General features: G+C 34.1%; 1 protein-coding gene across 4 annotated transcripts in view; it reads right to left on the bottom strand.

The window, feature by feature from the left end:
- The window catches only part of PAXIP1 (PAX interacting protein 1), an 84164-nt gene that overhangs the window by 16721 nt on the left and 40384 nt on the right, over positions 1 to 27059 (bottom strand). For all 4 annotated transcript variants that reach the window (XM_072652132.1, XM_072652130.1, XM_072652131.1 and 1 more), the window contains 10 exons: positions 17214 to 17985; positions 16604 to 16698; positions 14936 to 15031; positions 13781 to 13918; positions 12564 to 12685; positions 10452 to 10636; positions 8090 to 8133; positions 3895 to 3965; positions 1496 to 1598; positions 24 to 192 (listed from right to left, as the gene is read on the bottom strand). In XM_072652132.1, the coding sequence (XP_072508233.1) occupies positions 24 to 192; positions 1496 to 1598; positions 3895 to 3965; positions 8090 to 8133; positions 10452 to 10636; positions 12564 to 12685; positions 13781 to 13918; positions 14936 to 15031; positions 16604 to 16698; positions 17214 to 17985 (1795 nt within the window). The remainder of the gene's footprint in view (positions 1 to 23; positions 193 to 1495; positions 1599 to 3894; positions 3966 to 8089; positions 8134 to 10451; positions 10637 to 12563; positions 12686 to 13780; positions 13919 to 14935; positions 15032 to 16603; positions 16699 to 17213; positions 17986 to 27059) is intronic.

The following is a 27059-nucleotide window of genomic DNA, read 5'->3' as shown; positions in this document are numbered from 1 at the left end:
ATGTTACTGGTGCTTTTACTTACCAACAAATTTCTGGCATTTGAAACATTCTTCTAACCATTCTGGAGTTACTATATGCTTTACTACAGAAATTGCTGTCAGGAACTTTACAGTGCGGGTCACTTTGCTGGCAATAAGATGTGTGCATTTCTGTGCAGACTCAGCTACCTCACCCCCAAGAATATAGAGTTTCTAAAAGTTGTACAAACATAGTAAGATCAGAAATTAAATAGTTAAAATCTATAAAGACGTTATCAATGGGGTGTAAAACAGAAGAAGGCTAATCTCAAGACAGATTTATTTTTTAAAAGATTATTATATAGTATAGTTTAGGTAACTTCTTTTTTTTTTAAACCTTGCATTTTTAGAGCAGTATTCCGTTCAACTGGAGTCAAAGCATTACAAAGACTACAACAAATGTATGAAATAATTCATAGCCGTGGCAAAAACAATACGGCAGGCAGAATAAAAAAACCACTGGGGGGAAAGGTAAAAATAATGAAAAAAGTTAACAATATATACTTCTAGAGTTACTTAACTCTAAGTGAAGTGGGTTTTTAAATATATATACATACATATGTATATATATATATCTGCATTTTTACATTAGGTTATATACACAATCATATTTTCAATAATACATTTCAATGATTTTATCTGTGACTAATATTAATGATTTGAATGGCACTGTCCATTTCAACGGTAAGAAAGATTTCTAGATTCTCTGACCTGGAACTCCTCTTACACACAAGGAAAAAATAAATAAATAAATGAACAAAGAGCATATATCTTTGATGCTATTAATGAATACAAGCTACCTTCTCTTCAAGAATGATGACATGAAAATTGACTGAAAAAACATGAACATGAAATTAAAAAAAATCTGACTCATGAAGACTAGTTATTTTCTGAAGATGGCACAAAATTAAGCTGTGCTTCAAAGTGCATTATATAAAAGAAATCTTTAAAATTCAGCATTAGGAAAGAAAATAGGAAAATACAGTAAATGTTACATTGGTTTAATGTTACTTTAATGGAGGGGGAAAGACTGATTCACTCAAAAAAATTTCAGAAAGTATATTTCTATTCAAATTGTAGCTTAAAAACTGCCTAGACCTTATTGAAAAGATTAATATCTGAGTATATCTAGAGAAGATGAAAAGATACAGTCACTCTATTAGGTTACTAAGATATAGTAGAGAAAAGAATAGTAATTTATTAAATGGAATTCCAGGGATCTGAAAATAACAACATTTCTCTAATTTATTTGGGAAGTAGATTATTCATCTGGCCCAAATTTTTCTAGTAACAAGAGAGCAAATATTTCAGCCTTAAATTATAATGTAGAATTAAGCAGGCTATTTCAATACTAAATTCCCATTCAATAAAATGTATTCAATAAATTACCTAGTTAACCCACATCAGACAACAGAAAGAACACTGAAAATTGCTATGTTTCTATATATTACTGATAAAAATCAAAGCAAATTTTCACCTTAATATACTGCTGAACTTGGATAGGCTCAAATCCAGTGAAAAGCACAAAAGGTGTCTGTTCTGGTGTTAATTTTTTAGTGGGAGGTGGTATGTCTTCAATTCTACAAAATGAATACATACAATACAAAAACATGGTTTTATTTCACTTAAAACTCCAAATATCTTTACAAAAGTTATCCTATGAAACATATGCATTAAATAATCCTCAACATTAGAAATAAAAACTTAATGCCTTCCTAAATTATAGCATTTAAAAAACAATCATGTTGTATTTCTGACAGAAGTACACCTCAATTTCTTTCTTCTGAATTCTTGAATTTCATTACATGTAATGTAATTTCATCACATTTGAAAAGCACAAATTACTGGAGATTTTTTTTTTACATCCTACCACAACTACTATTAAAATTATGATAAGATTTCTGACTTCTGAGGCTATAACATATACTAGACTTTATCTGAATTCATGGCATATACCTCTCTATCCCCAATACTCTGCAAACCCTTTCCCAGTGCTAAAACCAAGTGTTAAGTTTATTTTAATTAAACAAGCGCGCGCACGCGCGCACACACACACGAGATCCCAAAGGTAGTGTAGTCCCACTAACACTTCTGGAACAATCTGTATTGTTGCATGGAAGTAGTAGGAAGAAGAGAAATTAGTAATAATTCTTAAGGGCTATAACCGAAAAGACCTTAGGATTTATTAAAACTAAATTATCAGGAGATCAATGACTTGGACAGTGAAGAAATTTTCTTTCCTTACATGTCAAATTCTATAGACAGAGTGGATTTTTAAATGTCATTAATTAAAAATTACGTCTCTTTTTAAGAAGCTCAAATAATAGGATACACATAACTTTAAAGTTTTCTTTTTAAAACTTATACTTACCTAATAAATCATATTATTTAATAAATTAGGATCATATGCCGTTTATGTTTAAAATATCTACATAACATGAATGTATATTATGCATACTAAAGCAACTGGAATCTTTACTTTCTTACATTTTACTTCCCAGCTTTATTTTCATAGCCATAAAAAAAAAAAAAAAAAAAAAACAAAAACCCCTACACAACTTGATATGAACCATAAAGTCAAGTTAATTTCTAGTCATAACTAACTCTCTATTACTACTGTACAAAAGAGAACAAAAAAATTTTTCATTTTTTTAAAAAGTGAAAAAAGAGGTGCCAAATTTTAAATAAAAAACTTAGAATCTATTGAGTTTGTATTCATTTTTCGAAGCTATACAAATAGTGATCTTGTCTCTTTTGTATACATGTCCACACTTAAACTGTAGTGCTTCAGATCAATAGCAGTATGAAGTCAAAGAAAAAATAAAGACTGCAACTTCAACCCAAAAAGAAATGAATTGCTCTTATAGCACCCAATAGCTCATACTTAAGTTTTAGTTTTTGATTATCTTTCAGGAAACATAAGGTTATTTACCCTAAAGTAAAATTTCTTATTCATGAATTTTATCCTAAAAAATTTTAATCTCTGAAACTTTTCTTACCCTGGGATGCAATAACGAGATAACCCCTGAAGTTTTAAAAATTCAATGTTAAAAAAAAATTTTATTTGATACTTTAATAATTCTCCTGAAGATACTGTCAACACAATTCAAATTTGACTTAAAGAATGAAAAGAAATACAATATAACCTGTACTTTGAAAAGGAAAGGGGAAAAAAAAAACCTCAAAGAAGGAAAAACAGAAACAAAAGTTAAATAGTGACACAAATTCTACTGAAAAAATATATTAAAATGGTTTTAAGTCACATAACCATACTCCAAACAATTCCTTAAACTTCTAAAGGGTTTTCCAATAATTAGAAGAGTCATCAAACTTTTCAAACATATTATCTGTAGTTCTGCCTTTTCTTAAATTATCAGTACTGTGTCACTACGGATCAATGTTTTCAAAACATTTTCAATCTCTTCAAAATATTTTCAATCTCAACCCGAGAACTTATCAAGCAGCACCCCCTTCTCTCCACTAAACACACAAAGACATAAACACCCTTCTCTTCATCTCTCTACCACTTCATGCTTCCTGGTCAAAAATTGGAAGAGGAGAACCGGCAAACTCAGAACAGCAGGGCACTGTCTCAGAACAGCAAATAACCAGTTGGAAAATGGTGCCCTAGACTATTATTCCAACTTGGGTACTTTAGTTCTTTAACTATAAAATGAGACAGAGCTGTCAATGCATAGGAAAGATGTTAGGTAAGTAAAAATGTATTCTAAAATACTGAATGAAAATTTCTCTAAGCATAAACCAATGAAATTTTAGTATAAATATTCAGATTTTCAAAAGGTGCTCTCATTCTAAAATACATCTAAGATTATTTTACAATGAAAAGCAGTAGCAATAATTTAAAACTATCCTCACCTGGCTCTTTTGGAAGAAGGCTGGACGTTAGCTACTTCATTTTGTTTCAGTTTAGGAGGTAACCTCATACCCTAAAATTAAAACATTTTGTTTAAATAACACACATTTACAATGGAGTAATTTTAGAGGCTGACTTTCTTTAAAATGGTTTATACATATATTTTTCAACAAGCAACCACACAAAAGCTATAACAGCAAAATATACTTACTTCAACAAGAAAAGCAAAAATTAGAGAAGAAAAATTTTAAAGATTTTAAAAGTTAAAAAAATTATAACCTTAGAGTCATCTTCAACTTTTGCCTCCTTATATTTTCTGTTACCAAGTTAAAATAATTCTTAAATCCACTATACTGTTATAATGAAGAGATATCACATTGCTGAATGGTTAGAAATAGCATCACTTTTCTCAATTAATTCTATATGAGTGCTTGTGTGCCAAAAAACAGGGGCAGTTTGGGGGTAATGGTTATCAGAGTCTTTTTTCCCTATGAAAGCACAATTTCATTCACCTTGCATAGAATCATTAAATTACTGTTAGGAGCTCTGTGACCCTGGTTTCCCTCTTAATATCAAAAGTTATTTTCCTTTTCATTATGAGAGCCATGAACCCATATATAATCCTCATCAATTCATATATGAACCACAGCAACAATTTTTTATTTATTCTACATTACTTTATTTACAGATAAATTTTTTGGAATTATTTCTCAGACAACACTTACCATCCTCTCACCTCCAAATATACTTTATTAAGAGACAAGCATGTGTCCTATCTTTAACAGTACAGTTTCCACTTCCATACCAAAGTGACTAGAGAGGCTTGATGCCCCCTGCAATCTGGAAAATTTGCGTAAAATTTTTTGGTCCTCCCTTTGTACCAGAGAAGAGGTTTGAATTTTTTTCTTTTTCTTTTATGGGGGATTTACAATATCTTGCTGTAAGATCTGGGTTAAGTATTTGGTCATAAACTACATTATGCAATACTACACATATATTTCATGCATTTCTGAATTTCTAAACTTTTTCTGTGTTGCCTACTGATCTTGAGTATCATCTGCAGCTTCTGAAAAACTCTCATATAATTTCTTATGCCGACCTAGATGATGGGGAAAATTACAATATAGAAAGGATAACTGTATAGTATACAGTATATCCTGTATAGTATATTACCACTAATAGTTGTATTTGACCAGAGTTTTGTTGCCTCTCTACAATGACTTTTTTTACACTGCTGTAGTAATATTCTTATGGTTTTGCTTTCTTCCTCCCTTTCTCCCTCTCTGACATTATATGAGTCTATGAACCTATGAGCTGACATTTCATTAACTTGCAAATGTGCTATGTTGTATCAACAATCAATTATTAGACTTGGATTCATGGAGAGATCCAAGCCATGCTTTCATCATCTTTAGGATAATTATGTTCCCCTATTTCATCCCCTCATATCTAAGATACCCTGGTTTCTAACGTGACAGTTACATAATCTGACAAATTCCTTGTTCCTGAAGGCTAAAATAGATTCTAATTTTAAGATGGACATCTGTATAACAAAGGCCTTTAGGAGACAACTATTTAGAATTTCTATCATATTAACTTATATACATTAAGAAAAAATTTACAAACCAGTTTAAATGATGGTAGCATCACCTGAAAATGTTAAATATCTATGAATATACCTGTATGTGTGCATTATACATACATACATCTACACAAATTGTATGATGCCAAGCTTCAGTTCTGTCAAAAAAGACTTATTAAGTGCCAGGGCAGCTGCTTTACAAAAAAAAAAAAAAAAAGGTTGTACTATAAAGAAAGTCAAAAACATGCTCTCCTGCTGGCTCACAATCTAATGGGGAGGAAGCATGTGAATAAGATACACAATGTTTAAAAAAAAGATAAAATATCAATTCTTCTATTTGACATTTAAATCTGCTCACAATCTAGCTCCAACCTCTTTCTTGAGTAATTTCTTCACACTCACTATATTCCTGTTAAACTGTCCTTATCTTCTACTCCCCAAACAAAACATTCCACCTCCTGCCTCTGCAGATGCTGTCCCCAGGACCTAAAAGACTCTTTCCAAGGGTCATGATGTTAATATGCTATCTCCTAGACAAGATGTTTCCTGATCTTTTCTTATTCCAAAATGACTTTGCATATACACACATTACATTTGCCTACCTATGTCTGTTATTTCCTGCCAGAATATAAACTCCTGGAGGGCAGGGACTGCTTCAGCATGATAGACACTCAATGAATACTTACTGCACTGAAAACAAACAGCTAATACTATGCCCTTCTTCCTTCTGCTAATCACAAATTCTATAATGACATACTCCCTCCTTTTCCCTCATAAATCAAGTGCCTACTTAATTGAGTATCCACTGCATGCTAAAAGCTGGAGTTAAGAAGATAATTCAGTTCAATTCATATTATTAAATGCCTACTTCATGGCATTATACTAGATATTGGGGAGGAACTTATATTTTACTACACAATCCATTCAGAAACAATGTCATTCACCTCTCTCCACACACATATTTTTGAATTTTCATGACAGAAGCCTAGTCTAATTTTTTTTTTTTTGTTAAAGAAAAGACAAAGAAACAGGTTTTATTGTTTTAACATCAAAATTTATAGTAGTACATTCTCCAGTGGCGATTTTGAAAGGGCTTTTCTCCATTAAAAATGGAATTTTATTCTTAGAAGACCTATAGTAAATAAATTATGCTTTATGTATATAAATTTTCAAGATCTACCAGGTCTCCAAATTGACTACAAAGTAAAAGGAAATGAAATTTAAATGTAACACCAATTAAACATTACCCAATTCGTCTTGTTCTAATGGCTGGGACACAGTGCAAGTATCTGTAAAAAAGTTCCAGACCAATAAAGAAAAATTATATAGCATTTTAAAGTTTGAAAAGCACTTTATTATACACTATAATAACTTATAATTTTAAGTATGAAAAAAATGCCAGAGCTTCCAAAAGCAGATAAAGACATATAAGATAAAATTTGTGCTTGTTAGGATAAAGACTCTGATGACCATGAGTCACCTCACCTATCTGATTTTCAGGTTGGCACTGTGTTGGGAGTGAAAAGCGCAACCAACCTAAGAATCAGGAGATCTGGGTTAGAATTTGGGTTCTGATATTTATCAGTTATACGAGTGTAAGTAAGTCATTTAATTTTTCTATGTCTCAGTTTCTTCATCCATAAAATGGATCCCATAAAATGGGAATGATAACTTGCACTGGCTACACTATTTATAAAGTTGTTGTAAAGTGTTCTGTAATCATAAAGTGTTATCTGTCAGAAAAATTATACTACTTCTGATGACAAATCAAATGTAATAGTCACTTAGGCCCAAAATAAAAAGATCTAAACACTGTTATGTTGTTATAAGTATTAATAAAATAGGATACTCACAGAGATTACTCAGAAAATGCTCAAAGATCAACAGTGATCTCAAGATCACACATAAAAATAATATAATAACCAAACACTAGATTAGGAAGACCAGGTTCTAGGCCAATTTGTTATTTGATCAAAATGACAAAGTCATTTTGTGTACTTGTACAAAATCAGAATAATCCAACTCCCCTATCTATATGATAGGGAAAATGTGAAAAAGAATCAATGAATGCAAACTCTGAATTCTGCAATAAAAAAAATAAGATATGGGGGGAGAAGGGAGAGAATTTAGAACTCAAAAGTTTTAAAAACAAATGTTAAAAACCGCTTTTAAATGTTATTGGGGAAAAATAAAATATTAAATAAAAGAAAAAAGCAAATTATTTATATATATATATGAGAACAAAGATTTATATAGTACACAGTAATACAGTATTTATATAGTAAAGTATTTACATAGTACAGACTTGAGCTGCCTAATCCAATATGCAAAAGAAAATCCATAGGGCTCACCCTAAAGTTAAACAATCATGATAGAGAAATGCAAATGTTATTTTTTTAAAACCCGATATTGAATTAGCAATGATTAAAACTAATACACACTGACATGGAAAAACAGCTACTAGAAATAACTTTTATTCTACCAACCTATCATGTTACGTGTAATATATTTTCTATTATTTAATCTATTTTAATTTATTCCATGAATCTACAACTTAGAATATTCAATAAATTATTAAAATAATGGAAAACAAAGTATAGTTATTAACAACATACCATTAGTAGCTCTGCTGATACCTTTAATGGAACTCTCCATGCATCTAAGAGAGAAATATAAGATTTTACAATTAGATCATTGTAAGAAAGAGGACTTCACATAAATATGTAGCACATGGTTACAATCTAATGCCAATGAGTTTGTGATGGCCTCCATGCACGTCAATAAACCTTATTTTTAAAGCTACCAGCTACATCTTAACCCCTGGGCAAGCTTTTTCTAAATGGATACCACTAAACAACGAGCAGGACGTTTTCCCATATTACCACTAGTAGAAACATAATTTAGGGGAAAGTCTCTTTGTACTGTACTTTTTTTTATGAAACCCACTCATACTGAATTTTACAAGTATCAGAAATAACCTCAGTATGAACACATCCAGGGAATGTATTTTCACCATTTATCAGAAGGAGGCAAAACAATATACAGGGTCAGACTATTTATAATCAGAAAGCCTGGGCAAGTTTCCCTACTATCAGATGACTGGAAAGGTCTTCAAGGGGCTAAAAATTATTGTTCTGGGGCTTCTTAGAAACAGGTGAGATGCACTTATTAAGGGACATAGCAGAAGAATAGCTTCTACAGTTAATGCCATCTCTGTCCCTCTAGAAAATTTGAAAGTATTCTAATCATTTATAGAAGGAAGCCTGAAAGCCCTATGAGATAGTCAGGTAACTTATGTAGGTCAGAACCGACCCAAGAGCGAAACCAATGACCTTGGCATGCAGAATTCTCCTACTCTGAAAACCCACTTGTTTATCCCTATCTTCATTAGGTATTATGACTCAACCAACAGAGAAGGAAGAACTTAAAACACTATCTTGGAGAAGGGAGTACAACTTGACAATTTCACACTGATTTACTTCCTCTAAAATTCTAGTAGGATGCTGCTGCTTAAGCTTGGAAAAAGACATAAAAGCTTATTTGCAACCAAAAGGTCCTGTATAAAAGTAAGCTATTATCATCTTATTAAATTTACAGATTACACAACACTAGACAACTAATAGGTTGGATGACTGTCAAGAGTTAAAAAAAAAAGATTAAAAGGCATTAAAATGAGTTGGCACTAACAAGATTACATGCACTCCTATAAAATATCAACAGCAATATTTACAACAAAGATAATAATATATGTGAAAGTGCTTTGTAAACTATAAACCATTATATTTAGAAAGGTGTTACTATTAGATTTAAGGTCAATTGTACAATGTTGATCTTGGACCTGGCTTAACAAAAGCAATCAGTGCAAAAGACCTAAGGATCCTATGTAATTTTAACTGCAATATAAGTTTTAAGTCTAATATGAGTGAAAAGTGTGGCATAGGTAACAAAGATGCATTTATTCATTCAACATTTAAATGTATACTTATATGTAAGACACTGTGCTAAGCATTAAGGTGAGTTATAAAGGTGAATCAGCATAGAAAATAATCTGTGTCCTAAAGGACTTTGTAAATAGGGAAGATAAAGTATGCAAACAAAAACGAGTATACAAATTATAATATAACATGTCCTAAGTGCTGTGGGAGTTATAACAAAAGGAGACATTACTTCTTTTGGGCAGCCAGTTTCATGGAACAAATGTCATCTTAATTGGTGAGATGGGGATGGGAATGATTTCAAAATAAGTCAAATAATCTCAGTCCCCAGCGGTAACACTTAATAGCTATGTGACGCTGAGCAAGTCACTTAACCTATGGGCCGCCTTAGTTTCTTCATTTATGAAATAATGATGATAATACTTATACTATGTACATCACAGAGATGTAATAAGTAACACTGAACATATGAATCATTACTAAATAAAAATAGGAACAGATTTATTCCGTGTACTTTTCAATGGACAGAATTAGGACAAATAATAGAAATCACAGGGAGATGCTGGATCAACATAAAGAATCTACGTATTATAACTATCTAAAAATGGTTGGGGAGAGCCCTCTCAAATAACTAGCTCACCACTGCTAAAAATATTTAGGTAGAAGTTAGAAAGCAATTTTTCTTGGAGGCTGGAGAGGAAATTACTGCACTAAGTGGGAAGCTGGACAAGATTAACTTCTATGAGTCCTTCAAACTCAAAGAGAAAAAAATAATATTGAAGCATAGTAACTCTGGAGAGAGAAACAAAAAGCTCAGAAAGCCAAGTTTACTGGTTAATATGGATGAGATTTCAAAGTGAAGTAGCTTTCAGCTAATTATGGGATGGAAATCAGAAAAAGTCTTATAGATGACAAGATGAAGAAAAAGTATATTCGGTTTTCACTGCTGGGTTGTTATCCAAGTACTGGTTCTCAATAATTCTAGAACATTTTGTATTTAATTCTTTGAATTATAATTTGAAGTATCTAAATTTTTACTTACCCAAAAGATTTAAAACTAAATGCTGAGTAGGAGCAAATGGATCCTGCAAGTTGAATACTGTGTAGCGGCTGCACTGTACCTGCCGCAAGGCCTCAAAGTTCCCAAGCAGTATGTCACAAAGCCACTGAGCATTCACACATGGTATCCTCCACTCTTTGGCCTTTTCATATTTTAAACCACTTGGCCTTTGTATATGGGGAGAAAATTAATTTATGAAATAATTTAAGTTCTTACCAATACAATTCATAGTCTTTGCTTCTATTAGGACAATAAATTCTTTTGCTTTTTAACATTACTGAAAATATTAAATCATGTTAAAATTAAAACAGTAATTTAGTAAGAGAATAGTCAATTCACCCTACAAAAGGTATTCTAATCATTTATAGAAGGAAGCCTGAAAGCCCTATGAGATAGTCAGGTAACATACGTAGGTCAGAAGCGACCCAAGAGCGAAACCAATGACCTTGGCATGCAGAATTCTCCTACTCTGAAAACCCACTTGTTTATCCCTATCTCCATTAGGTATTATGACTCAATCAACAGAAGGAAGAACTCAAAACACTATTTTGGAGTAAGTAGTACAACTTGACAACTTCACACTGATTTACTTCCTCTAAAATTCTAGCAGGATGCTGCTGGAATGATTTCAAAATGAGTCAAATAATCTCAGTCCCCAGCGGTAACACTTAATAGCTATGTGACGCTGAGCAAGTCACTTAACCTATGAGCCTTAGTTTCTTCATTTATGAAATAATGATGATAATATTTATACTATATACCTCACAGAGATGTAATAAGTAACACTGAACATGTGAATCATTACTAAATAAAAACAGAAACAGATTTATTCTGTGTACTTTCTGTGACAGAATTAGGTCAAGTAATAGAAATCTCAGGGAGATAGATGTTGGATCAACATAAAGAATCCTAGACCACTAACTTGATTTCTTGCAATCCTACTTTTACTTCATTTTCTATTATTTATATCTAATGGTAATTCACTTTTTATAGCAATGTCTACAACCGTTATTGTGGGCATTTTTTACTATTTACTTATTTTTCTAAAAGACTAACTTTTACACTTGAATTTCTGTTCAAATCTATCAATAAACAAGCATTTATTAAGCATCTTCTATTTGTCAGGCATTATTGCTAGAAATTGGGGTTACAAAGACAAAAAAACTTCATGGTTTTCAAATTCTATCAGGGAGATTGTGTGAGTGTATGAGAGAGAGAGAGAGAGAGAGCGTGTGCGTGTGTGTGTGTGTGTGTGTGTGTGTGTGTGTGTGTAAACATAAAAAATTTATATAAAATAAATGCAAAGTTACTTTTTAGGTGAAGGCACTAGATACTGGGTCAATCAAAAAAACGCTTAATGTAGCTATGAGCTAACTCTATAAGAAATCTAAGGTGTGGAAGTAGTAGATTCCACACCCAGGGAACATCCTGTATAAAAGTGTGAGAGGAGAAACGGAGTCCCTCTGAGCTGCTGGTGAGCCTCAATTTCTCATCTGTGAGAGACAGCAAGACAGAATGGCTAGACTGGAGAGGGCACAAAGTAAAGCAATATACAACTGGGCAGAAAATGTAGGATGAGGCCAGGTTGTGATGGGCTTTAAAAGGTAAACAGAGGTGCTTATATATGATCCTAGAAGCAAAAGAAAGGCACTGGAGTTTTCTAAGGAAGAGAGTAAAATGTCTGGACCTGTAATTAAGGAAAATCATTTCAACAGTTGTATGGATGATGGACTAAAATGAGACCAATTAGGAAGCTACTACAATAATGATGAGGGTCTGAACAAGGGTGGTGATAGTTTAAGTTGAGAGAAAGGTACTGATGTGAGGATGTATGTACATGTGAGGTACTGATGTGAGGATGATGAATGTACAACTGCCAAGACGTCAGCTGACTGGACATGTGGAGTGAGAGTGAGCAAGAATCCAGAATGACTTGAGTTTGTGAATCTGGCTAACTGGAAGCTAGTGGTATCCTTAACAGAAAGAACTTCATTACAGTAGGAAAAACAGAATTGTGAACTCTATACTACATAAAGAATGTACATGGTTTTCTGGTGAGACTCATATTGAAAATAATTCCATTAAGTTACTTACTCTTTACATATGAGTACTGTATTGCTACGGCATAAATAACCTGTATATTTGGCACCTGCTAGGTAAGCCATTAATTTTAGGTCATCTCTGTCACCATCAACAAATCCAGTCACCGAAATAATCTGTTGAAAAAAATAAAAAACCATTACAATAAAACCCCAAAGTACAACTTTTTCTTTTTTTAAAAAAAATTCCAGGGATACACAGAATTTGGGGACATAGCAGAAAACATTTCAGTATTATCAATTAACCAATAAATCACCTAATATTTGTTAAGTGTTTACTGTGTACCAGGCAGTACTGGGTGCTGGGGATACAAAGAAAAAGCAATTACAGCTTCCCCATGCTAATGGGGGTGACAACATACATGCTAATCAGTACAAGTCAATACTGTGTTTAAGAATTCTGATTTGCAGTAATGATCAAAGTAACGCTTATAAAGCATTCAAAGAGAAATCAGTGACTATAATGAAACCCTACATATTAGAAGTTGAATTTTTAAAAAGAGAATGAGAAAATGGCTATTTAATCATGTGATGAAAAGTACCCCTAAAAACAACACCTTGTTTGGAGCAATCAACTTGGTATACTTGGGCACCAACAATCTAAAAGCCTGAAGCGAAAGCTTCCAGAGAATCAATCAACAAGTCTTTACTAAGTACATAAAAGACTAAATGGAATCTACGTACTAAAAATGATATAATGAAATCTAAAAGAAAGTGGCATAGTGCAGAGAATATTAAACTTGAGAATCAGGAAGGCCTGATTTCAAATCCCACTATGTAACTTAGGCAAGTCATTTAACCTCCGTCTAACAGCCTCACCTAAAACAGGGAGGTTCATAATAGCATCTACCACCCAGGGCTATGAGGATCAAGAGATAATACATACATGAAGTGCTTTGCAAACCTTTAGATCCTACAAAAATGCCAGGTACTGTTGTTATTTAAAACAATGTATGTCAATAATAATACAAGAGATACCAAAAGCAAATTATGAGATAGTCAACTTTGCGATACTTAACTCAATAATTCAAAAACATCTAACATTTTTACTTAAGTACTCCTTTCAAACTGTAACCAATGGATTCCTATGTTACTGCAGCCCAAGAGTGTAGAAAAGGAATATTAACTGGAATAGGCTTTTAATAGAGGTATAGTACATTATTTAAAAATATATATATATATATACACATTTAACTTGAAGTTGTCTCTTACATGTTGAGAACATGGCTTTCCTCCTGGTGGGAATGCCACTGGAAAGTGAAGAGCTCGATGAGGTGGTACCATTTTCTTCTTTTTTAAAACTGTATTTAACCAATGTGCAGTGACACATCTTTTTCTTTCTCTCACCGCCTGTCAAACATAAAAGATTAAAATTTTTACTAACAGGACTAACCACTAACTACCACTGTCTTACATGCTGTGTGGCTATCACCCTTATTTGGAAGGCCATAACCAAAGAAATGCAATGGGACTTGTTAAGGACCTAAAGGACTAAAGACTAGTTTTATAATGCATTTGATTTAACATTATAATTGGATAATTTTGGTCCATTTGACGAGATTCAAAATTTATAAGCTACAATTAAACTAAAGAAAGATCAAGATTTTTATTCATTTAGTGAGACAATGATTATGACTATTTCAACTAAATTAACCCTACAATATTTCCCTATTCTCTAGTAAGATACAGAAACTGAGGCACCTCAGTTAACCCCTCTCCCTAAAAAAAATTGCTCAACAACAATCTTTAAAAAATTATTGAGAAAAAAACTCAAATATTTCTATAAATTCAGACTTTCGTGACTGTTACACAGAAAGGAGAAGAATTTGCAAGGACTTTTGTTAAATAAATATACATTGGGCATGTTTCCTTTAAGACAGTGAAATTACATAGCTGAAGGCTCATTAGGTAGGCAAATAAAACTAAGAAGAAATGAAGGAATAACTACATTCTGACCCAAAATTTATGTCCCTATGAAACTCTAAAGCACCTGAAAGAACATGGATCCACACTTACCTCTCTATGTACATTCTTTCAAGCAATAAAAAGTGCCTATTCCCACCCACCATTTATTTAGTCAATCAGCAGGAATTCTGTGATGCTTCAGCAAATAACAGGGATTCATTCTCATCACAGCTAAAAGATTACCTGGAATTTCTCCTTCCTTTCTCCCTCACCAACAGTATACCACAGGAGCAACTTTAGGTACCTACAGAAATTCATTATTAAACAGAAGTATTTTTCTCCTGAATGTAATTAAGATCCTTTCCCCAAAATGATGAAAATTTACCAAAACCAGGTATTTTATGCCAATAAAGCCATAGCATTAGACAGTTTTCATTATCAGCTTTTATTTTATTTACTTACCTGTGCATACATACTACTGACTTGACTTTCACAAAGAAGATGTGTACATCTGCTTGTAAATGTAGGATCCACAGAGCCACCATGTGCTTGTATGATCTGGTCACCCAAGAAAACCCCCAATTTATATCTTTTATTAGTCTAACCAATTATAACTGTCAGTCAATATATTTATTGTAAGAATATCACTTCACACTTATATGGTAAAATTTTTACAAAACATGCAAAACATGAAAAGTTACAGGATGTTTCTAAACTACAATACAACAAAACCTAAATTAATTATGAATTTTACTTAGACTGTGAGGAAGGGAATGATAGGGACATCACTACTTTAGAGGAAAAAAGCAAAACAATATACAAAAAACAAACATTTCATTAGACAAACGTAAAATATCTTATGGAGGAAAGCCTGAGTTCAATACAAATTCAGCCCTATTTCCTGCGTCTTTACTTGTCTACAATACTGCACAATGGGAAATGAATTCAAGAATAAGAATCCTGAGGTACCCGCTACTTGATCTACAGTTGCCATAGAAAGATTCAATCAGGTTCAGTGTACTCTTATTTGCTAAAGTAGTAAAATGAATAGATTTTAGATTTACAAAGTTTGAAACAAAAAACTTTCCAATTAAGCCTTAATCAGAATTCAATTACCCAACTGGAATACTCAAAGCATTATGCATAGAAATGGAAATAATGCAAAAGTCCTATCATATTTCAACTCAATTTTTTTATTTTTACTAAAGTAAAATGAATAAGTATAATTTTTAATGGTCATAGCTAAATAGAAAATAGCTTATTGTCAAGCTGATGATCACTGCTTGGTTAATGGTTTCTCATCATAGCCACACAAAGTCACATAAAAATAACCATGTTTTATGAGCAAACAGACTACTTATGAGATTATTTCCATTAACTTCAATAATAACAAGAAGAAATTAAAGATAATCTTAATAACACTTTGCCCAATTACAGTTCTATGTCATTTAAATTTTAATTCTAATAATTTAAGAAAACTCTATACTTCTTTTTGTTTCCCATCTTTATTCATCCATCTATTATGACCCCTGTATATCTTTCAACTTTAAAAATAAACATTTATCATTTAAAAAAATTTTTACAATCTTGTATAACCTCAAGGGTATGCAAAATGCTTTATAAATAATAATCTGGTTTAAGCCTTGTTATTAAGATTTGTACTATTACCTCCATTTTTACAAATGAGGAAACTCAGGCTCAGAGAGAAGTGACCTCCCTCTGGGAAGAGAGCTAATGCTGGTATTAGGATTCCAAACCAGATCCTTCTTGCTTTTATGTTTAGCATTCTAACCACTAAATCATGTTGTTTCATTTACAAGTTATTTATGTAAATTATAATATACACACATGAGTTAGTCTAGGTGGCATAGTGGATAAAGTGCTAAACTAAGTCAAGAAGGTCTCAGTTCAGAGACCAAGCCTTTCTCAGACTCAGTTCCCTTATTTGTAAAATGGAGATAAAAGTAGCACCTACTTTACAGGGTTAATCAAATGAAATAACCTATGTAAAAGTGATTTGTAAATCTTAAAATGCTAAGTAAAAGCTACTTATTAGCTATTAAGTACAGATCCAGAGGGAGAAAAATCTTCAGTAAGAAATATTAATTATTTCTTTGGGGCAAGTCTTACCCTTTTCCAGGTTGCCAATAACTGTTTATCAGACATCTGCTCTGGATAATCAGCAATTGCAAATACACATCCTAATAAAAAACATTCTTCTGGAACTGAAAAAGAATTGTACAGGAAAAAAAATATATTAAACCCAAAAACTTCTAACAAACAAATATGGAAAATATGCTTTACCAAGGAAAGTCTGAAATTTTGGAGGTTAATGAACTTTGGGGCTGATAGGCCAGAGAACTTTTCGTAAGACTTTAAAATTATTGCAAGAAAATATCCAGCTCAACTTACTGAGATAGCAACCTGAATTAAAGATAGCTAAATCAAGATCATTAATACCCACTATAAATTATAAGCTACTGCTCATATTCTAGGGTAGATTATAAAAAATGGTTATATATATTTATGTGTGTAGTTCTATGAACTTTAGTAATTTAAATACTAAAGGTCTTAACCCTAAAGCAGCAAATAGATTCTTTATACTAAGAGATTCATATTTTCCATTCTGAATAATAATAATATGATGGTGATAATGACATAATCCTCATCCTTAAATAACCAAAGCATTCCACACTTTTAAAAAGCAATATTTTGGGGGGAGGAAAAAAAGATTACTAACTCTCCACTGCTGGATCATGTCCAAAGAGCTGATGATGCTGTGACAGCTGCTGCTGCTGGTGATGCTGTGGTTGCTGAGGTGGAACCTGCTGCTGTAGGGCCTGTGATGTTTGACTCAAATGTTGTGCTGTTTGATTTTGCATTTGTTGCTGCTGCTGCTGCTGCTGCTGCTGTTGGTGCAGACGCTGTAACTGCTGCTGCTGCTGCTGTTGCTGTAGTTGCTGCTGCTGCTGCAGGTTCTGCTGTTGAAGCTGTGCTAACTGCTGCTGCTGCAGCTGCTGCTGCTGCAGCTGATGGAGCTGTTGCTGCAGGGCATGCTGTTGCTGAAACTGCTGTAGCTGTTGCTGAGGGCGATGAAGCTGCTGTTGAGGATGTAACTGTTGCTGTGGAAATGGTAGCTGCTGCTGTGGAAACTGATGCTGCTGATGGACTTGCTGCTGTGGTTGTGGAAACTGATGAGGCTGTTGCTGAGGGAAAGGCTGCTGGGAAATCTGTGGCGGCTGTTGCTGCTGCTGCAGCTGCATGAGCTGCTGAGGCTGAAGATGTAAAATTGGATGCTGCTGCTGCTGCTGCTGTGTCTGCTGTGTCTGATGCTGCTGCTGTTGCTGCTGCTGCTGCTGCTGCTGCTGCTGTGTCTGATGTTGCTGTTGTAACAAATGTGCCTCTGGAGTTAGTTTTACTTGACTAAAGAACACGGCATTTGCATGTCCCTGTTGACTATGATTTACCTGCTGTTCTAAATTTTTTGTAGGTGCTGAAAGAGACTGTAAGATCTAGAAAACAAAGATTTAATGAAGTGTCATTATCTAATATATAAGATATTTCTACATTAGCCAATAACTTACTTGAAAGAAAATAAATAGAATATTTTTACAAGACTTTCAGATATCAATAATATGGCAAACAAGAACTTTGAAAAACTTCAAAACATAATATACCTAAACTGTAATTTGTATTGTTAGTAACTGATTTAGTAAACAAACACTGATACTTAAGGACTATCAACATTTTAAACTAGATGATTAAATGAATAACTTAAAGCTAGTAGATCATAAAAAAGTAAATGAAAATGAATATTAATGAAAATGAGTTCATGATTGGTGTGTTCTGAACAACAGAAAAGATTTTGGATGCAGGAGAATATGATCATTCTAGGCTGTTTATCAGTGGGGATGGGAGGGGCAGGTGGCATAGGTGCTACCAAGGTCCACTATAGCTTAGGTCATCTCTCCATGAAATGTCTCCCTTTCTAGTTATTTTCATGGATGCTCCTTCCCAACAAAATGCTGAATTAAGCCCCAGGGAGTAAGAAGTCTTAAGAAGTCATAGGCACTAGTTCACCATTTTAATGCTAAGAGGAAGCCTTCCTTCAACCTTACGGTATTCCTATGTTGAATCTGGATCAATCTAGCACAGAAAGGTCCAATAGTATAAAAAATGCCTGGAGAGACATGAATATACTGTTCAGAAAGGCATAACAACACAGTCAACTACTGAAATTCCAGAAAGCAAGAATCATTTCTAATTTTTTCATGGATCGTATCTTCAGCTCACCTCTTCCTCTCTGAAGTTTCAGCATATGACACATGCACAACAACTGGAGTATAGAAGAAACCAAATCCTAAATGGTTAGTTGTTATAGCAGTTCTAGTCCAAAACCATTATTATTTGCCTCCTACATGCACAAGGAAAAAAAAAGGAGCGCCAGCCCCTGCTCTCAAGCTTACATTCTACTGAAAAGCAAAGAGATTTTGCTGCCATTCAGTGACATTTTAGATCATTACAACATATTTGCTTTTTAATTGCACAGTATGACAGGCACGATTTTTAACATACATTATAATTTATAATGTACATTCTTATGAAATTTCAAACATTATTAAATATGAACAATACATCATATATGGTTTGACCTGGATAAAATGCAGCTGGCTTATCACCTCCTTTATTCCAAATACTGTGACTCTCATTACACCTTAAGATCACATTATGTTCGGGAGGCAGTCATTTTCATTGTTGCTTCATACTGTACTTGTAGTACACTAAAACCTCCATTTTTTGCAGATAACTCTCTAGCCATGCTTCCCAACTTGTACCGATAAAGTTGATACTTTGAAACTCAGTGTAAAACTCTACATTTATCCTTATTAATTTTCCTCTTATAAAATTCAACCCAATTTTCTAGCCTTTCAGGATTTTTTTAATTCCATCAATAAAACATGCACCCAGCTTTGTGTCATCCAAAAAGCTGATCAATATGCCACTTACATCTTTATCCAAGTTACTAACGTTAAGTCACAGATTTAGAAAGAACTACAAAGAATCATACAGGTCACCTCATCTACTTAAATTATTTTATAGAAGAGGAAATTAGGGTCCAGAGAGATCAAACAAATTCATACTCCTCCTTGTTAGAGAGAGTGCTCCAGGCCAGTACCTGCTCATTAATGACTGCACTTTGGGTGTGGCCACAAATCCACCAACTGTACACAACAGGCTAATAATTAGTATTTATATAGCACTTTAAGGTCTGCAAAGCTTTTTACACGTATTATCTCTTTGGATCCTCACAACAACCCTGTGAGGTAGGTGCTATCGTTATTACTACCATTTTGCATATGAGGAAACTGAGATACAGGGTCATACAGGTATTAAGTGCCACAGAGAAGCTCTGTTCTTCTAGTCCAGTACTCTCACCACTGCACCACTAAGCTACCCTTAACATACATCTCTCCACTTCTACTATAAGAAAAGCATGAAAAACTTAATAAAATGCTTTACTGAAATCAATGTAAACTTATCTATAAAATTCCCCTATTTGCTAAGGAGGTAAGTCTGATATAACCTAATCAAGGTAAAGTCATGCTTGCCCTTTGTGATCTCTGATTCTTCTAGATGTTCTATACCCACCCTTTCTGATTCCTCGTAGAATTCTAAAATGTATTTAAATCAAGGTCACTTGGTCTATAATTTACAGACTCCACTCTACTCATTCTTTAAAACTTGGGACATTTGCCCCAATTTGGTCTAGTGGAACTTTCCCCAATCTCCACGATCTTTCAGAAATCACATCCACCCATTCTTTTAGCACCATGGAGTTTCATTCACCTAGGTCTGGTGATGTGAATTCATCAAGGCACTCTCATTTTTGCTATAATTTTTATGAAACCTTGAATTTCAGTTCCCTACTAGTCATGTTGTTCTGTTGTCTCCAGCTCAAAGATCTTTCTCTCTGACAGATAAAACAAGGACCCAGTAGTTCTGCTCCTCTGTCTCCAAGCAGGGATCCTATTTCTTCTCTGGCTCTCCTATCCCTGACCTAGCTTTTAAAAACCCGTCCCTAACATTCCTCACCAACCCTTAGCCCATAGAACCACTCTTCTTTTACAGTTAATATTCATAATGTCAATTGATCTTAAACGTCATACCTAATAGGAACCGAACTTCTGCAAATATTTTTTTTAAAAAAATCAAACTTTCCTTGTCTACCCAAAAAAATCTTTAAACTTGGTTCCCTATTTTATAATCTCTAGTTCTCCTCTTCAGTCATCTATACTCTGTGTACAGACACACGAAGCCATGGATCTTGCTGGCCTCTCTTCTTTGGCTTTACCTCCTATTGATTACGGAGCATCTCTCTGTTGTTAGTTTTTCTATGTTGTAGCTATTCTCTACAGCAGATTTCTTAACCTTTTTTTGCCATGGATCCCCCTGTCAAACTAGTGAAATCTTGGGGCTCCTTCTCACAGTGTTTTAAGTGCACAAAATGTATGAGATTACAAAGAGAACTAATTATATTAAAATAAAGATGTCCCAATTCATGGCCCCAAAGTTAAGAACCCCTGGATCCATATTGTATAAGCTTAGCAAGTCTCTTCCTTTAACCTCCTTTTTCAGTCTAAAGTCTTTCAACTACATCTGCAAGAGGGCAGCCATTACTGCTGACCCTCATCACTTAGGTGAACTCCATCCCTAGCCCAGAGTCTCCCATTTTCATATTTTAATCTTTTTGTCAGAAATATAAATCCATTCTCAAATACCACCTTCTAAATCAACTCTTTATATCTCAAATCTTCCTTTTAATTCCAAATACGCTTGACTTCCAGAGCCTGCCATTTCTTATTCAGAACTTTCTAATTTTTAGCAATTCCTTTCAGAATACTTCTGGCAATATCTCATATAAATGCAGTGGGGTGGCAGAGTGGATAGACTGCAGCTGGACCTGGAGTCAAGAAGACCTGATTTCTGATCTGACCTCAAACATTAACTAGCTGTATGACCCTGGGCAAATCACTCAGCCTCTCAAAGCCTCAGTTTCCTCTTCTGTAAAATAGAGATTGTAATGTATTAAGTACCTAGTATGGGCCAGGCACTATGCTAGAAATTAGGGATACAAGTACAAGAATGAAGCAATCCCTACTCATAATAAGGTTAAATTCTAATGAGGTAAGACAATAAGTATACATGAAACATATACAGTATAAATATCAATCAAGTAGTATCTATTATATAAGTTAATAAATACAAAGTTGTTAAATACAAGAAAATTTGGGAGGAAATAAAATCATTAGTAGTTGGGAGGGGGGGAGGATCAGAGAAAGGAAGAGGACTTTTAAAGAAGAAAAGAGGAGAAGCTCTCCAGGGATGACAGGGAGCAGAGAGACAGTAAATAGAGCACTGTTTGTAAGGAACAACAAGACGACCAGTTTGGCTAGAATGCAGTTTGGGACAGGGAATATGTCCAGTGAGACTGGAAGGAGACTGGAACTACACTGTGTAGGGCTTTAACAGCTCAAGTGCTAAGTATATCTAATTCTTTTTTCCATAACTTGCTCTCCTAAAAAACAATTCCATTTAAGACTGTAAGATCACTATTATTCTCAACTCCCACAAGCATGTAAACTTATAATGACTTTTTGATTCCATTCTCTACTGATTTTTTTCCTTTCCTTCAATTCAACACCAACTAATATATATTGGGTACCTACTCTGTGAAGAAGGTTCTGGGGAAAATAGAAAGTTTAGGGTAGTCCCTTAAAGGGTTCACAAACTAGTAAAAGATAATTTTAATGTAAGTCAGACATGGTACCCACAAGAAAATAAAAAGCCAAGAGCTACGTGACATTCAAGGAAGGAAAAGTTATTACTGAAAAAAAATATCAGTGTAGGCTAAGGAATTTCAATTTTACTTGAGACAGGATTTTTTACATAAAGGATTTGTACAATCCCACATTACCATCTGTCTGAATGACAAATGGCACTTTCATGTCTCCTCCCCAGTGGTTTCACAAGTATTTCAACTAGTTCAAACATCCTGATTTTACAGGTGAGGAAACCAAGGCCAAGAAAACCTTGGGCCAAGGGTCAAAAAGGTAATAAGTAGATGAGATATGATCCAATGAGGGTCCTCTGATTTGAATTCAGTGTTCTTTGACCTTACTACATGCTACCATTTCCCTCAAGCTAATCCTGTATCTTTCTTCCCTTTCACAAACCTACTAACTTTATTTTCTGTCTTCGCATTCACTTCTAAACCCTTGGTAATCTGGCTTCTGATATCAGAACTTAAATGAAACTGGTGAAAATAGGAAGTTTAAGGTAATATTCCATGGGGTTAACAACCTAGTAAAAAATAATTTAAATAAAAGTAACAGAGTGCCTACAACACTGTAACAGCTTCTAGGTTTTCATGACACTACTCTCCCAGATTCTCCTCTACTTCTCTGACCATTCCCCTTCTTGGTGTCCTTTACAGATTCATTTTTTATGTCCCCTAACTTTGAGCATAACCACAGGCTCTATCCTGAGCCCTCTTTTCCAATTTTGAACTTGTCTCAAAGACAGTTCAAACCCATCATATTCAAAACAGAAAGTTGTCCTTTCTCTAACACCCTTCCCCTTCTTCCTATTTCCCTATTTCTATTAAGGACACTACCAGTCTTCTAATCACCCAAGTTCACAATCTTGAGATTATCCATGACTCATCACTTCCTCTCACTACATACAACTAATCAGTTGCCAAATCTTCTTAATTTTCACCTTCAGAACATTTCTTTTATCTAGCCCCTTCTCTCTACTCACATGGCTACTATCCTAATTTGGGCCTTCATTATTTCTCACCAGTTGTAACAGCCTAGATCCCTAAGTCCCTGGCTCAAGTCTATCCGCTTCTAAGGCTTCCAAGGCCCAAGGCTTTCTTGGCCTTGGTTTCCTCACCTGTAAAATCAGGATGTTTGAACTAGCTGAAATACTTATGAAACCACTGGGCAGGAGACATGAAGGTGCCATTTGTCATTCAGACAGATGGTAATGTGGGATTGTACAGATCCTTTATGCAAAAAATCCTGTCTCAAGTAAAATTGAAATTCCTTAGCTTTAGCTACCAAAAGAATGTTCTTAAAGTGAAAAATCTGACTGCCATTTCCATGCTCAATGTCCAATGGCTCTCCTACTGACTTTACAGAGCAATAGAAGCCCCTGGAGTTTGGTTTTTGAAGTGCTTTACAACCTGGCCTCAACCTACCTTTCCAGGTTTGCTATGCTTTATCCTTTTTTTCCACGTTCTTGATATTTGTCATCCATGACACTCCATCTCATATCTTCATACCTTTGCAACGGCTGTCCTCCATACTTAGAATTCATTATCACCACTCTTCTCTCAGAATCCCTTCTTTCCTTCAAAAATCTGCTTGAGCTCCACGTTTTACATGAAGCTTTTTTTACTCTATTTGTGTCCTCCCAGCAAAAAAACCTCCAAACTCACATTATATTTGTTTTGCATACATCTTATATACTTTCATATATTTATCTCTACAAATATACATTTATATATATTTTATGCACTTGTGGTCTCCCCCAAAAGAATGTCTTTATATTGCAAAAACCTAACATAATGCCTGGAAGGTTTTATAAATGCTTTTTAACCAATTGTTTCCAGTTGAAATTCCTCCAGCATTCAAGAATTAAAGGTCTTCTATAGCCCAGCAGCATCAGCCTATCTTTGCAACTGTATATTATTTCCCTTACACAAACTACACTCCAAACAAACTGAACAACTTTTTGCCACTGAACCATCATACCCTTAAAAATTTTTATTCAGGCTATTTCTGAAAGACCCCCTCCTTTTCCCTGCTTTTTGAATTTATACCTGTTCTCTGAAACCTAATTCAAATGTCCCTGAAGCCATGGACTGAACTTCCTTCAGTCTGAGCTTTAGTTAAAATTTTCCTCCTCAGACCCCATCTAACACTTTTGTTTTCTAACTCTACATTGCACTAAAGTATCGTAGCTAATGACATTGGTGTTTTATTCAAAGGTTTTTATCTTTCCCAATTCATGGTGCTAGGTACACATTAGAAATACTTAATAAAAAGACCTGCTGTCTTACACTGTATCAACCTGGACACACCACATCTACAATACTGTGTTCAGATCTAGGTGTCATTATTATAAAAAAAAAAAAATTCTGACAAGTTGTAATCTATCCAGGGAAAGGAGACCAGGAAGCTAAGAAGACTAGAGGTGACACAGTATAAAAACTAATTGAAAGAACTAGGAATTTTAAGTGCAGACAGGAGATGACTTAAAGAGGTTATAATAGCTATTCAAATATTTAAAAAGTAGCCATATGGAAGAGATTAAACTTGTTTGGATAAGCACCAAAGGGAAAAACTAGGAGTAATAGACTAAGTTTCAGAGAGGCAGATTTTTGCTTAATATGAAGGAAATTTTCTAAAACTTAAAGCTGACCTATAGTGGAAATGACTGCCTCACACATGAAAAAGTATTCAGTTCTTGGAGAATTTTGTGTAGAGTACTAAATGAACAACTATCAGGATGTTATAAATGGCTTTCTATTTAGGTATAGGTTTGATAAAATGAAATCTAAGAGCCAGAGTTTTTTTAAAAAGATAATAAACTCAATTTTGGACACAGTCTGAGTTGTTCATTTTTATTACCAAAAAAAAAAAATCGCAAAATATAGTTCTGAGTTCTGGAACTCAGAAATTCAAACCTTGAAGTCAGGTCTAGAAAAAAAGTCTGAATTAAAAGATAATATTTAAAGCTGTGGAAGTCAACGTCTGTCAAAAAAGAGAAAGAAGTGGACCAAACAGCGAAAGGTAGTTTGGGTGTAGTGCACAGAATGCTGGACTACTTGGGAGTCAGAAAGACCTAGGTTCAAATACTGCTTCTGATACTATTAGCTGTGTGACTCTGGGCAGTTACTTAATTTCCCTGGGCCTTAGTATTCTCATCTGTAAAATAAGGAGTTTGTTTCCCAACTCTAAAGAACTGGCAGCTACCTAGGTGGCACAGTAAAGAGAGTGCTAAGTGTGGAGTCAGGAAGACATGAGTTTCAATCAGGCCTCAGACACTTACCAGGTGTGTGACCCTGGGGCAAGTCACTTAACACTGCTTGCCTCAGTTTCCTCAACTGTAAAATCAGCTGGAGAGGAAATGGCAAACCACTCCAATGGGGTCAGGAAGAGTCAGACATGTTGGAAATGACTGAATAACAATACTTTAAAGTTAGCAAAGTACTTTAAAAGTGAAGAACAGGAGGAAAACTTCAGGAATTTATACCTTAAGGAATTGGGAAAAGAATGAGGAACCAGAAACATTTAGAGATATAAAAACAAGGGAAGAGAGAATATCTAAAACATGGATATTCGCATAAACATTCCAAACTACTACCAAATGCTGCTGAGTTGGGGATAAAAAAACTCAATTTTTTAAAAAATTGATTTGACAACCATTTTAGTATAGAAAGAAACTATAATGCAAGAGATTAAAGAGAAAAGGGATAGCAAGGAAATAAAAGCATTGGGTATAGAAGACAACTTTATTATGAAGTGTGATGATGACGAGGAAACTAAACTTTTTTTTTTTTTGGAATAGAAAGGCAAAAGAAAAACATGATTAGGATTACAGAATATAAGCATGTTTGTAGAAACATCAGAAAAAGTGGATTAGAGAAAAGAAAGATTAGAGAAATATGAGAGGATAGCAATGATTGATTGCAAGATCACAGTCTTCTAAGGAGGTGGGACAAGATAGGATTGAGGACACAGGTATGGGGATTAAGTTTAGCAAGAGATAAAGATAACTCTTCCCCTCAAGCAGGAAGGACGGTAAGAATAAACAATGATGCTGGATTTTTCAAACACTAAATCTGATCTGTCATATCATTTTTTTCTCCAAAAATCTCTGTCAATCTTTTCTCTCCATTTCCACTATGATCACTTTAATCTAGGTCCTCTTTACATCAATAGTCTCCTACCTGGTCTCTCTACCTCTAGTCTTTCATTATTCCATTTCAACCTTCATTCCTACTACCAGGTTAATTTTTCTAAAACACTTTTATTCATGTCCTTTCCCCAATAAATAACATAAAATGACTCCCTCTTAGTTACTGCATTAAATTAAAATTCCTGTGCATAATTTGAAGGGTGTTCTATAATCTGGCCCACTCAACTAATTAATTCACATCCAGCCACTCAACACATACCCTCTACTCTGGTCAGGTTGATCTCCTGCCCTCCAATTTGTAGTTTGTTAGTTGCTCCTTGCAAGGTCTGACACTAGTCTGTCTACTGATGTTTCTCAACATTAAAAAGCTAAGAAACATCTAGTGAAGTGCATCTTTATTGTGTCTTTTTGTCTATGATTAACAAGTTTACTTAGAAATCATTTACTTATTCTGCCATTCATTTCTCTGTATATATTTAGCCAAAAGAGAAGTATTACAGTAAAAGCAGTATTTTAATGCTAGTATATTGACTGTGTTCCAATATCTCATTGCTGCTAATCCTATCTTATCTTTTAATATTGAATATGACTTAGAAAT

Source organism: Notamacropus eugenii, chromosome 3 (assembly GCF_028372415.1).
Source record: "Notamacropus eugenii isolate mMacEug1 chromosome 3, mMacEug1.pri_v2, whole genome shotgun sequence".
Taxonomy (NCBI): Eukaryota; Metazoa; Chordata; class Mammalia; order Diprotodontia; family Macropodidae; genus Notamacropus; species Notamacropus eugenii.
This window is presented reverse-complemented; position numbering and strand designations above follow the sequence as displayed.